Here is a 14,039-nt window from a genome sequence, read left to right on the forward strand (position 1 = left end):
ATGGTGAATAAATAGTGGTGTGAGCTGCAGAGAATATACAGAAAGAAAATGGAGGGATAGGTAGTAGCTTGTGTAGGAAGCGGTTACTTAACTTGCGACAAAGGAGCATAAATAGTGTGTGGGGAGGAATAGGAGACCAGGCCAGAGATGCATAAAGAGGGAGTATTGTGTACGCAGAAGACACCCTAAGAAGAGAAGGACGACGTGGGGTAAAGGGACAGAAACTTTCAAAAGTTACGGGATAGAAACTGTGCTTGAAGACCTGAAGTCAACGACATGCGAGAAGTGGGAATAGTGCATGAGAGATGGGTGAGAAGGAGTCAGAGAGAGAGAGATCGAGGGACAAGTGGAAGGGGACCAAGGGATTGGGGGTGGGGGGTGAGGGGTGAGGGTGAACTAGTGCACAGTGCAAGGAGGTAAAGGAAAGTAATATGTGTGAGTAGACAGCATAGAAACGACACAGGTAGTGAGGGAGGGAAGTGGTATTGCAAGTGGGTACTGGGAGTGTGAGAGAGATGAGAGGGGAATGAGGTGAAGCAACCATCGGCCAGCCTGGGCGAAATTGTTCATGAGTTTAGCTCACTCAGAATTCTAAAATTATTTAAAGCACTTTTAACTGCCAATCCTTGCAGAACGGTGTAAGTCAAAGAGAGAGTGCGTTATAAGTACACTGTAGTCTAGTAATGGTTAATGAACGTAGAATGCACTGGGAGGGGCTATGCCCCTGCCTCCTTTATTTTCCCGAGCTGGGTTCTCAGGCAGCTGCAATGCAATGCTGGAACGAGACAGCAGCAGAGATACAGGGAAGAGTAATATGATTCCCTTCCTGCCATTCCTTTTTAATCAAAATCAAACCAAAAAACAGACACATGGAGAGAGGTCCGCGGAGGGACGAGTGAGTTAATAAACAGCATTTGTTACGTGGTACATAATGCACTCAGTTCCACTTTTTTACAGCGAGGCAGCTCAGTGCAACTTTTAAGTGAGAAACAGATTTCTACATTCTGAAACCGGAGTCCTTTGACCTTCCCCCAGGGTAACAACAAACAGATGCACCAACATCGCAAAACACCCGGCATCGGAACTTGAGTTAGTGTGTATAAATAATTTACTTTTGTGAAAAAGCTGTAAGAAAAAGAAAGCAAACTATATATTGTGGCTGAACATGTATTAAGGAACTCCAGGGCAACGTGATGTTTATTTTTCCCAGAGATGATCGTGCTTTACCTTGCACTCCTTTGACCAGCACTGTTCAGTGCAAGTGTCTACACATTCATGTAACTTCCGTGTGGCATTCTTAGCTGAGTAATGACTGTGGAGAACGGTGGGGTGTGGCCGCTGCTATGCGTTTACATTGTTTAAGCTTTCACTGCTGAATGCTATTAGTACCTACGACAGACCTTCCGTTTCCCAACGGAGAGACCCGGGGTGAGCTGCACGAATGCTGAAACTCTCTAAAGACGGACGGGTAGTGTTAATGTCCGCTACCTCCTCCTCTCAGGCCTTCAAATTGGACCTCAAAGCTCTCCTCCTCCAAAGACACCTCCAAATCTAATTCACACCCTCGCTATCATCTGAAGGAAGACCTCCCATTATTGAAAAGTCTATTGTCCAGGACTATGGAAGTTCCTTCCCAGTGTGTTCTGGTAGTTTGAATGTTTACCATTTTTTTCCCCTATAATTCTCCTTGTACTTGTGTATGGTACCCTTTTGTAACTTGCACACGTCACTTTTCTCTTGTAACACACGGTTTGCTACCCCTCACATTTTGTTTGCTTTAGATACTTGCACAAGTGCCACCATTGCCTACCTAACGTTTGTTCTTGTACTGGAGTGTCTGCCATTTATTGCAGTATTATACCTCTACTGGTACTTTGTACGTTTTTTGTAACCTGCACACATCACTTTTTTCTCCTGTAATGTACCAATTGCTACCTCATGTATTTTGGTTGCTCACTATTGTCACTTTTGATCCATGTAACTTAACGTTTGCTTTTGTAATTTGTTCATTTGTAATCGTTTCCTCTTGTATCATTACTGGTCCTATTGTGAAGCGCTCTGACACCTTCGGGTAAAGTCAGCGCTATATAAAATTGCATAAATAAACACACGAAGAGACTGGTACAAGTTTGGATTACGGAGGAAAGCAGCGGCGGCTGCAAGTCCTGCGTAAAGTGGAGCAGGCAATGCGCTGAAAACATTGCTGGGGAAAGAGGGCACCTGGGAGAGGGCATTCCGTCAGCTGCTATTTTTAATGATGCCCAACCCTGAAAGTGCTGGTCACAGTTTCTCCCACCAAATTAGTATTTTTAAATAAATACTGGGTCACGGTGCAGGGTCCTGAGGGGGCAGTTACAGTAACTCACCACGTAATACACTGTTGCCCAGGGCCGGCACTGGGCTTGGGTAGTGAGGGCCGCTGCCCAGGACCCCGCAGTCAGCCCTCCAACGTGGGGCCCGCACATATGCGACATAGTCTGGGCACGGCATGAAATCTGCCACCTTAAGGGGCCCTCTGCCCTGGCCTCATTGCTATGGTGTGGCGAGGGAAACCCGGGGTGGGGGGTAGTCCCAGTTTGTGTAGGTGGCTGAGAGGGAGGGGCGCAGCTTCAGAAGTGGACAGCTGGCTGAAACTACCCTTATCACTAGCGGGCAGGGTGGCTATATTGAAAATGGTGGTTCCCCCCAAATTTGTATATCTTTTTTAATAATATCCCTGTGCCTCTGTCAGATCGTTTCTTTCGCACTCTACAGACACTCATGATCCGACTGGTATGGGGTGGAAAACGGCCCCCGTTCGCTGGTCCTTTCTGACCCTACCATACGATAGAGGGGGCTTTAACGTTCCAGACTTTCAATTGTACTACTTGGTGGCGCAATGCTGCTATGCACACACTTGGTTTCACCCGGACGCCCGTATCTCATTTTTGAGACCGGAGGCAGACCTAGTTCTCCCGGACAAATTGAGTCAGGTGCTGCCGGGCGGTTTCCCATGGGACAGGTGTGACATTCAGACAGTATCCACGACTACTTGGGCATGGGAAAAACTGAGAAAGCGTACGGGTGCTGCAATTCTATACTCCTCCGCACTACCATTACCCAACACTAGATGCTTGCACTCACTGGAGAGGGCATAGTGCAGCGTACGTTGGCATCAGACATAGTGAAGGTGGGCGACCTGTTCCCTGGGGGTCATATTCTCTCCAAAGAGGAAGAAGACAGATTCTCTGACTGCAGCTTTATGACCCGCTTCATCATGAGCAAAATGAAGTACGCATTGTGTGCGGCGTATCCCACATACCCGGTAGAACTGGATTCATTCCCCCCACTTACTTTGGGCCTGGAAAACACATGTGGCGCATGCCTAATTTCCAAAATGTTTAAGACCTGCGCTCAGGCGCTCCCTGTAGATGACTCCAAGATTAGACGGGACTAGGAAACAGACACAGAAGGGGCGATTTCAGACTAACAATGGGCGAAGAGTTGTGAGGCTATTAGGGACATTTCAATTAACAGCCGACATAAGTTACTACATTTCAAATTTCTCCGCCGTGTCTATTTTACACCTGCCATGGCCCACAAGATTGATGCTACCAAGCCGCACAATTGTTTAAAATGTGCTTCCCCACATGCCGACTTTCTGCATAATGCTTGGTCATGTCTGTAGGAAGGTACATCCTGACTATGGTTGCCCCCAACTTTTTGCCCTGTGTTTTAGCTGGTTTTGGACATAGTCGACCTGGGACCCTGCCAATCAGGACCCCAGGCCTACTGCTCTCTCTTTAAAATGGATTCCATGTACCCTAGGTACATTTCCAATTGGTACTGGGCCACCCTATCAGACCCTGTAACTCAGGGCATAGGTGTACCCAGGGCTGCCAGGGGCTGCAGCATGTATTGTGCCACCCCTGGCTGGCCTCCTAAATTTGACACAACTGGCTGCATGACAGCTGGGGCAAAGTCGTGTAATCACCCTTTGCTGTAGGTGTAGTATACCTATACCTAACCCTAACATGGACACACAGATTCCTATCAGTCACTCCTATGGCAGGCCTTGACAATCCTGAAGGCAGAGTGCTTGGAATCGTGTGAGATGGTGCTCTGGCATGAGCTGAGCCTGTCTGCAGCTTGCGGAATCAAGTCCTAATAGCTGCTCCATGATATCGCATACCATATACTCTTAAGTGCATTATAATCCTCGCGGTTAAATGCTATCTTTGGTATTGCTTTATCAAAACATGTCGAGTAAGGTGTCATACGAATTGGAATACTAACCCCTCGCCAATTCTGGCGACGGGGTTAGCATTCCACCCTTCTAGAGGGACACGACATGTATGTAACTGTGAACCCCGGTTAAAGTTAACTGAAGCCTCAGCTCCACAAAATGGATGCTGCCACCACAGACACGAGTCTGACCCCCTACAGCTGGGAGTCCTTCCAGCGAGGGGAGCCTGGACAAAGGGTTTCCTGTCAGGGGCGGTGCTAGCACCGTCCCAGACATGGTTTTGTGTATCCTGGGTAGGCAGGGCTTTACAGGAAGGTGACTGCTGAGTGGCACCCCGGTGCTCACTACGCATAGGCCGGTCTGAACCAGTTCCAGGGGCACACCAGCCCCTGGCCTGGGGAAGTCCGGCATGGCTGAGGGGTGTAACCACCCCCCACCTAGTCCCACCCATAGGCAGGACCTAGTCACCGGGTCAGCCCCCTTTTTTAGTATAAAGATGGGAGCGGGCCCCCTGTTAAAATTAGATCATCTTTGGAATCAAGATACCACTTTCTTCGAAAGGACTTCACGATTTCTTCTTCAAGATTCTCCCTTGTGGCTAAGGAGTAGTCACCCTGCATCCGCAGGCACCATCCTAAAGAACACTGCGGTCTGCTGCAAGTCCCTCATCACGAATCCGACGACCCAGCACGACGAGACCCGGCTTCCCTGGCACCTCTGACCTCTACTCACCTCTACAGCAAAGCTGAGAACCGTGAGTGCGACGAGACCTCAAGGGACCGACGATCGCCAAGACTGCACGACATCTTTATTGCAAGCCCACCGAGTCTTCCACTGGTGAGTGCTTTGGGGTCCGAGAAGCCCCAACCCTGCGCAGCTCCAGCACCCAAGATCAGCCTCCCTGCATCTCCACGATCGGCGTGGGGCCCTTCTGCTGTTTGCTGTGCACCGCGTTGTTTGGCTACTAGCCGGCTGGCTTGTGGCCTTCTGAACGACGCCCGACGACATCTCTTCTGCTGGTCTGGTTGCTCCAGGCTGGCCCTTGCTTCCTTCTTCGAGAGAGGCACCCCGGACCCTCCTGGTCCACTCCAGACGCCATTTTAGGTCCACCGCGTGGGCTTGAATTTGCCAAGGCTTTGTTGCCCAATCCTGGGTCCAGCGACGCCGACAGCTTCTATCTTCGTGGGACAGCTCGATCCTCCATCCTGGTCGCCGACAACGCCTCCTGGTCCGTGAGATCTTCGAGCTACAGCGTCACCCACCCACCTTGTCGAGGTGGCTACCATCCGGTGCCCTCCTGGTGCCCACTGACTACTGGCTAGTAGTCTCGAACTTGGTCCCCTCTGCTTTCAGGTGTCATCTATCTTCAAGATCCAGGCTTGGATCCGACTGAACTTTCTTCACTGGTCACCGGCCAGCATCTTTTCTTCCGGCTCCTGGTCCGTCTACGAGGATTCCCGACGTCTTTTCAGACCTATGCAGCTGCAGCCCCTGGGCTAGGTAACTTCGGCATTTCGGTGCCCCAGCATAGCCTCACTATCCAAGGGTCAGAATCTACTTTCGTTTTCTCCCTACCAGGTCGGGTTCGCCCGAGAACACTAACTTTCTATTTCCTAGCTACCATAGACTTTTGTCCCGCATCTCGCGTGAGAGTGCACACACTGCACCCGAGTCCCCTAGGCCTCCTAGAAGTAATCTAACGATTCCCTAGTCAAGTCCTAGCGATTCCAAAAGCTATTAGTACTGTACTTACCTGCTAGGAATTTCGCATTCCACTTTCAGAGTATATGGTTTTCCGTGCCCCTCGGGCATTTGTATATACTGTGCTAACTTAAGTATTTTTGTAAGAGTTTTGGTTTGTGCTTAGTACCCTGTCCTCATAAAGAGTACAGGGCTGTTGTGATCTTTAAATAAATAACTGTTTATTTTCATAACACTTGTGTGGTGTCCTTTCACTGGGTATTCAAGGGGTATATGTGTGGTAAACAGCTGGCTTAACACGCCCTCTCGAGTCTTTAGCCTTAGACTGCTCGTATCCATGCTACTAGGATAGCTGGTCTATAAGGTTGACTTACAACCAATCATCAATAAGGGTTGCTGGACTGATACATAGTGGGCACTAGAATAGTGACCACTGCATATCAGGCCACCTCCTCACATTGGTGAGCAGCGGTTGGGATTTGAGCTTGCTGTTGTTTTACCACACGTATCCTAAGAATATCTTGTTGAAAGATCACATAAGTACTGTTAGGTACATATAACTAAAGCTTAGAATACTCTGAGTTCTACTGAACCAGCTGTTGTAGCTCCTCAAGGCTTAGCACACCTTGGCTGCAACTCTTAGCAAGGGATCAGTAGGTAACACATAGTGTAGGTAGGTGCATCACTTACACCACACTAGAAGCAGTATGTCGGCCACAGGAGGAAACACTGAGTCTCCCCTTGTGTCAGTTGACCCTCCACAGGTCATCCCTTCAAAATATACTGCTCTTAGCTTCCATGAGATGAGACAAGTGTGTACTCTCAGGAAACTAAAACAGGGGTCTAACCCCACCACTTCCTTTCTGATTGGTCTCTTAGAGGCTTATGATGCCAGTAGGGCTGGTAACCCAGACCCTTCTAATCCAGATGGAAGTTTGCCCTCCTTACAGGGTCCCTTTGATATCCATCCCCTCCTTGAGGCAGATGTTGCTGAGGATGAGGATGAGTTATCAGGGGATGAGGCAGATAAGGGACAGGTAGAAGTCAGCAGACTAAGCAGGTCCAACTTAAGCAGACATGAGCTTGGTACTGGGGAACTCCTGGGCCCACTCTCAGGTCAGCTTAACATTGGGAATGGACGAGTTAGGTCTCTATCAAGAGGCTCTAGCAGATCCTTTCGAACCAATGGCTCTCTCAACTCTTCTCACAGAGGAATGTCTTCCCCTAAGAGGAGAGTGTATGAAGCTGAAGAAAGGGCAGTCAAACTGAGGATTGAAAGGGAAGAACTTGCCCTGGCCAAAGAGAGACTTGCCCTTGCTAGAGAGCAAGAATTATGTGGGCTAGTTCCCACTGGTGGCAGCAATAAACCTAGCAATAGGGAAAGGAGTTTTGATACAAAGCACCTGAATAAGATAGTGCCCCCCTTTAAAGAAGGGGATGACATCCACAAATGGATTACTGCTTTGGAGAGAGCCTGCACTGTGCAGGGTGTTCCCCAAAGTAAGTGGGCAGCTATCTTGTGGCTCTCCTTTGATGGTAAAGGTAGAGATAAGCTCCTCACCACAAGGGTGGAGGATGCTAACAATTACCAAGTCTTGAAAAATGTACTGGTTGATGGGTTTGGTTTAACCACTGAACAATACAGGATGCTGTTCAGAGACACCCAGAAAACTCAGTCTCAAGATTGGACTGACTTTGTTGATTGTGCCACTAAGGCTTTTGAAGGCTGGCTACTGGGTAGTAAGGTTACTGATTTTAAAGGATTGTATAATCTAATTATGAGGGAGCAAATCTTAAATAATTGTCAGAACCAGTTATTACATCAGCACCTGGTAGACTCTGAGTTGACCTCTCCACAGGAATTGGGTAAGAGGGCAGACAAATGGGTCAGAACCAGGGTTAGGCCTAAAAACCAGGGTGGTGACCAGAAAAAGGAATCAACCAAGCCTCAAGAGAAGGGTGGGGATAAATCCACAGAGAAGACTTCCCTAGGGCCCCAAAACTCCAACAAGGGTGGTGGGTCCCAGAACACTCCTTCAGAACAGAAGAAACCTTATTGCCATACCTGTAAACAGGTGGGCCATTACAAAAGTGATGCCAGTTGCCCTAAAAATGGTAATAAGGGAAATACACCCCCAGGTAATACTCCTAAACCTCCTGTTACCACTAGTGGTAATCCCCCAGGTGGTGGGAGTGCCCCCAAGAATGTGGTGGGCATTACTTTGGGCAATCAGGAGGACTATGGCTTAGCCAGGTTCCCTGGCCACACTCTTGTCTGTGAGACTGGCATGGGGTTTGCCAACTTCACTACTGGACCCCACATTTTGGGAAAGTATAGACAAGAAGTGTTAGTGAATGGTCAGAAAGTTGAGGCATTCAGAGACACAGGGGCCAGCCTCACCATGGTGAGTGACCATCTGGTCCCCTCTGCTCAACTGACCCCTGGTTTTACTTATCAGGTGACAGACATTCATGGAATGAAGAGAAGGCATCCCATGGCAGTAGTCAAGCTCAGCTGGGGTAATGTCACAGGGCCCATGAGAGTGGCAGTGACAGATAACCTACCTGTAGATTGCTTACTGGGGAATGACCTGGAACTCTCAGCATGGGCTGAAGTGGAACAAGAAACTCATTCCAGAATGATAGGCCTATCCAGACAGGTTAGTGGGGCAGTAATAGCTACAGCCCCAGTCCAAGCACCAGTCCTCCCTGAAAAGGTTGGCAAGGTTGAAATGGTCTCAGCCTCTACTCAGACAGATAGTGAGGTTGTGAAGCCTGAAACAATGGATCACTCCACTCAAACAGAGAGCCTTGAGGAGGAAGAAGAGTCTCCCCCCTCCCAGACACTAGGTGAGAGCCAGCCTCCTCAGGGAACTGACTCTACCCCTGTTGAAGGAACTGCCCCAGAGGTAGTCAGGCCTAGCCTGGCAGAGCCCCTGATGGCAGTGGACCCTTCCCAGGTGGGACCCAGTCTGGAGCAGGTAACCTGCACCTCTCTACCCTGCCTCAGTCAGCCCAGGGCTGAAGAGACCAGGGAGGCCAGTGGTGGACCCCAAAGGGCCCCCTGTCCAAAAGAACCACTTAATCAGCAGATTAGGGTCACTGAAGCTGGTAAACCCAGCCAAGTGAAAATAAGTCAGACTCCTGAGGGATCCCCCTTAAAAGTAGTTAGGGAACTCCCACAGCTGGACACTGTTGGGCACAGCCAAACATGGGGCCTAAAAACCCCAGACCTGACCTGTCCCTCCAGTAAGCCAAACAGAGGGACCCAGCCTCCAGCTTTAGGTAGCCAGAGGCTGACCCTGAGAGCTCAGTGCATCTCAGCTAAAGAAAGAAAGGCACATATGATGGATGGTGATTGGAGGAAGTTGAGCCCAAAGGTAGAGGAGCCTCACTTCAGTACTCCATCCCAGCATCAGCCTTCTTCTTTCCCAAGACACACCAGAGACAGAGATTCCCTATGGTGGAGACCCTCAGATACCCTTAGGGTGAGGGGTTGCCTAGTGGACCATGACACAGGGGGAAACCAAGCCAGAGCTGGTCCTTCCTTATATGGCCACTTAGGTAATAGAGGCTTACCTGGACAAGGATAGCCTTATCTCCTTTCGTTTGGGGGGGGGTTGTGTAGGAAGGTACATCCTGACTATGGTTGCCCCCAACTTTTTGCCCTGTGTTTTAGCTGGTTTTGGACATAGTCGACCTGGGACCCTGCCAATCAGGACCCCAGGCCTACTGCTCTCTCTTTAAAATGGATTCCATGTACCCTAGGTACATTTCCAATTGGTACTGGGCCACCCTATCAGACCCTGTAACTCAGGGCATAGGTGTACCCAGGGCTGCCAGGGGCTGCAGCATGTATTGTGCCACCCCTGGCTGGCCTCCTAAATTTGACACAACTGGCTGCATGACAGCTGGGGCAAAGTCGTGTAATCACCCTTTGCTGTAGGTGTAGTATACCTATACCTAACCCTAACATGGACACACAGATTCCTATCAGTCACTCCTATGGCAGGCCTTGACAATCCTGAAGGCAGAGTGCTTGGAATCGTGTGAGATGGTGCTCTGGCATGAGCTGAGCCTGTCTGCAGCTTGCGGAATCAAGTCCTAATAGCTGCTCCATGATATCGCATACCATATACTCTTAAGTGCATTATAATCCTCGCGGTTAAATGCTATCTTTGGTATTGCTTTATCAAAACATGTCGAGTAAGGTGTCATACGAATTGGAATACTAACCCCTCGCCAATTCTGGCGACGGGGTTAGCATTCCACCCTTCTAGAGGGACACGACATGTATGTAACTGTGAACCCCGGTTAAAGTTAACTGAAGCCTCAGCTCCACAAAATGGATGCTGCCACCACAGACACGAGTCTGACCCCCTACAGCTGGGAGTCCTTCCAGCGAGGGGAGCCTGGACAAAGGGTTTCCTGTCAGGGGCGGTGCTAGCACCGTCCCAGACATGGTTTTGTGTATCCTGGGTAGGCAGGGCTTTACAGGAAGGTGACTGCTGAGTGGCACCCCGGTGCTCACTACGCATAGGCCGGTCTGAACCAGTTCCAGGGGCACACCAGCCCCTGGCCTGGGGAAGTCCGGCATGGCTGAGGGGTGTAACCACCCCCCACCTAGTCCCACCCATAGGCAGGACCTAGTCACCGGGTCAGCCCCCTTTTTTAGTATAAAGATGGGAGCGGGCCCCCTGTTAAAATTAGATCATCTTTGGAATCAAGATACCACTTTCTTCGAAAGGACTTCACGATTTCTTCTTCAAGATTCTCCCTTGTGGCTAAGGAGTAGTCACCCTGCATCCGCAGGCACCATCCTAAAGAACACTGCGGTCTGCTGCAAGTCCCTCATCACGAATCCGACGACCCAGCACGACGAGACCCGGCTTCCCTGGCACCTCTGACCTCTACTCACCTCTACAGCAAAGCTGAGAACCGTGAGTGCGACGAGACCTCAAGGGACCGACGATCGCCAAGACTGCACGACATCTTTATTGCAAGCCCACCGAGTCTTCCACTGGTGAGTGCTTTGGGGTCCGAGAAGCCCCAACCCTGCGCAGCTCCAGCACCCAAGATCAGCCTCCCTGCATCTCCACGATCGGCGTGGGGCCCTTCTGCTGTTTGCTGTGCACCGCGTTGTTTGGCTACTAGCCGGCTGGCTTGTGGCCTTCTGAACGACGCCCGACGACATCTCTTCTGCTGGTCTGGTTGCTCCAGGCTGGCCCTTGCTTCCTTCTTCGAGAGAGGCACCCCGGACCCTCCTGGTCCACTCCAGACGCCATTTTAGGTCCACCGCGTGGGCTTGAATTTGCCAAGGCTTTGTTGCCCAATCCTGGGTCCAGCGACGCCGACAGCTTCTATCTTCGTGGGACAGCTCGATCCTCCATCCTGGTCGCCGACAACGCCTCCTGGTCCGTGAGATCTTCGAGCTACAGCGTCACCCACCCACCTTGTCGAGGTGGCTACCATCCGGTGCCCTCCTGGTGCCCACTGACTACTGGCTAGTAGTCTCGAACTTGGTCCCCTCTGCTTTCAGGTGTCATCTATCTTCAAGATCCAGGCTTGGATCCGACTGAACTTTCTTCACTGGTCACCGGCCAGCATCTTTTCTTCCGGCTCCTGGTCCGTCTACGAGGATTCCCGACGTCTTTTCAGACCTATGCAGCTGCAGCCCCTGGGCTAGGTAACTTCGGCATTTCGGTGCCCCAGCATAGCCTCACTATCCAAGGGTCAGAATCTACTTTCGTTTTCTCCCTACCAGGTCGGGTTCGCCCGAGAACACTAACTTTCTATTTCCTAGCTACCATAGACTTTTGTCCCGCATCTCGCGTGAGAGTGCACACACTGCACCCGAGTCCCCTAGGCCTCCTAGAAGTAATCTAACGATTCCCTAGTCAAGTCCTAGCGATTCCAAAAGCTATTAGTACTGTACTTACCTGCTAGGAATTTCGCATTCCACTTTCAGAGTATATGGTTTTCCGTGCCCCTCGGGCATTTGTATATACTGTGCTAACTTAAGTATTTTTGTAAGAGTTTTGGTTTGTGCTTAGTACCCTGTCCTCATAAAGAGTACAGGGCTGTTGTGATCTTTAAATAAATAACTGTTTATTTTCATAACACTTGTGTGGTGTCCTTTCACTGGGTATTCAAGGGGTATATGTGTGGTAAACAGCTGGCTTAACACGCCCTCTCGAGTCTTTAGCCTTAGACTGCTCGTATCCATGCTACTAGGATAGCTGGTCTATAAGGTTGACTTACAACCAATCATCAATAAGGGTTGCTGGACTGATACATAGTGGGCACTAGAATAGTGACCACTGCATATCAGGCCACCTCCTCACAATGTCCTCGTTTGAAGACCTACTGGACAGCGGTGCATGAGACACTAGGGAAAATAATTGGGATCCCACTTGTCCCCCTCCCTGAAATTGCCCTTTTGGGTTAAACAGTCCAGATTCCCAAGAAAGTTAGGACGTTGGCGTCCCTGGGGCTACTGCTGGCAAAGAGGGAAGCGGCCATTCAATGGGGCAGGAAGACAACCCCCAAACTACAGGATTGGCTGACTATCCTGACATACTGCAACACCAATGCGGAGAAGTATGCCAGTCTCATCAACATCACACCCCAAAGACATTTGGGGACCGCTGAGGGCACACCTAGACGCAGCTAAACAGGCTTCCAACTCACAGGCAGGCAGCGGCATGGTGCCCGAGGGAGTGGGCTGAAGTGGGGGTTTAAGGTCACACAGCTGCACGACACGGCGCGGCGGGACCACGTTGTGAGACAGTTGCTCAGAACGATTGCAATACATGGACAGCCTTGGGCATTATAGCTTGGATTGGGGTCACAGGGTGGCTCGGGGGGGGGGGGGGGGAAGGGTCGGGAACCTGTGTCTGCTGAGTGTTACCATTCTACTGGTTGATATAATGCCCACTATTGTGCCACAAACTGTCAGGAACAATTTGTTTTGATTGCGAATAAACTATATGCAATGCAATGTGAATTTTCTCCTTTTTTGAAAAATAAAGTGTTTATAAAAAATAAAAGGTGGTAGCTAGGCCACCGTTATGCTCAGTGATGAGAACCATTTCAGCCATGTTGGTGTTTGTACTACACAACGGGTTCCAACCAAAATAACAGTGTGACTTTGGTGAACGCATGAGTATTCAACACTGCACTGAAAATAGCTTAATCAGCGAGCCAAAAACAGTAACTATTCAAGGCTCAGGACAGGCACACATACAACACATTAGCTCAGTGCAGCAAGTTAGTAGGAAATGGGAGGCTGGATGGTGACACTAAATTGCTTAGTAATAGAGGCATAAGGTCATATGTGGTTTTGTTATGAGATGGCTTTACGAAACCATATTTTATATCTGTGGCTTTTTGACCAAATAGAAGAATTTACGAGATTTGACAGATGTTAGTACAGGGTCAATATTGCTTCTCCTTGAAAAGACATATGAATTGGTCTAGCCACACAATAAGATAATCAATCTGGCCTGAAAGACAAAAAATAATGCATTGAGACAATATATTCTTGAACACGAAACTAAATGTGCAATTTGATATATGCAATCGTGTTATCAGAGACATCTGTTGTGGAAAGATAGGAAAGGAATTGCTTTAAGAGGATTTTTTTTAAACATTTGCCCAGTTTTAACAGATAAGATGACCGATTTGTTCCCTTTCAACACCGTTATCCCACGTATAACACATGAATTCAGACAGATTATGGCATGTATTCATAAGGTTTAGATCAGTAATTTATGCAGGACAATTAACGGATGGCTGCTTATAAACACTCACAACTTGCAACTGAATAGTGGAGGAAAAAGGCAGAAAATATAGTTCGGACAAACATTTTTGTATGTTTTAATATCTGTGGGTGGGTATTACCTGTTCGTAAGCCCAAAATTTCATGGAAGTTTCCGGTGCAATTTTGAGAACATTCACACCATTTCCTCTCCAAAGAGAACGGATTCCTCCTTCCTTGACCATCTTCTTAAAGCCATTAGCTAAAGTGAGGTCTGATTTAGCACCATGAACCTAAACCAAAGACAGAAGAGCACAAATAGATACTTAGCAGGACAAAAGCCATCTTGACAGT

General features: G+C 49.2%; 1 protein-coding gene across 1 annotated transcript in view; it reads right to left on the reverse strand.

Annotated features, from left to right (window-relative positions):
* SLC25A24 (solute carrier family 25 member 24) overlaps positions 1 to 14,039 on the reverse strand; it is a 306,063-nt gene that overhangs the window by 141,929 nt on the left and 150,095 nt on the right. Inside the window, exon 6 of the mRNA XM_086953894.1 lies at positions 13,829 to 13,978. Coding sequence (XP_086810020.1) covers positions 13,829 to 13,978 — 150 coding nt within the window. The remainder of the gene's footprint in view (positions 1 to 13,828; positions 13,979 to 14,039) is intronic.

The sequence above is a fragment of the Lissotriton vulgaris genome, chromosome 1_1, assembly GCF_964263255.1.
Source record: "Lissotriton vulgaris chromosome 1_1, aLisVul1.2, whole genome shotgun sequence".
Lineage (NCBI taxonomy): Eukaryota > Metazoa > Chordata > Amphibia > Caudata > Salamandridae > Lissotriton > Lissotriton vulgaris.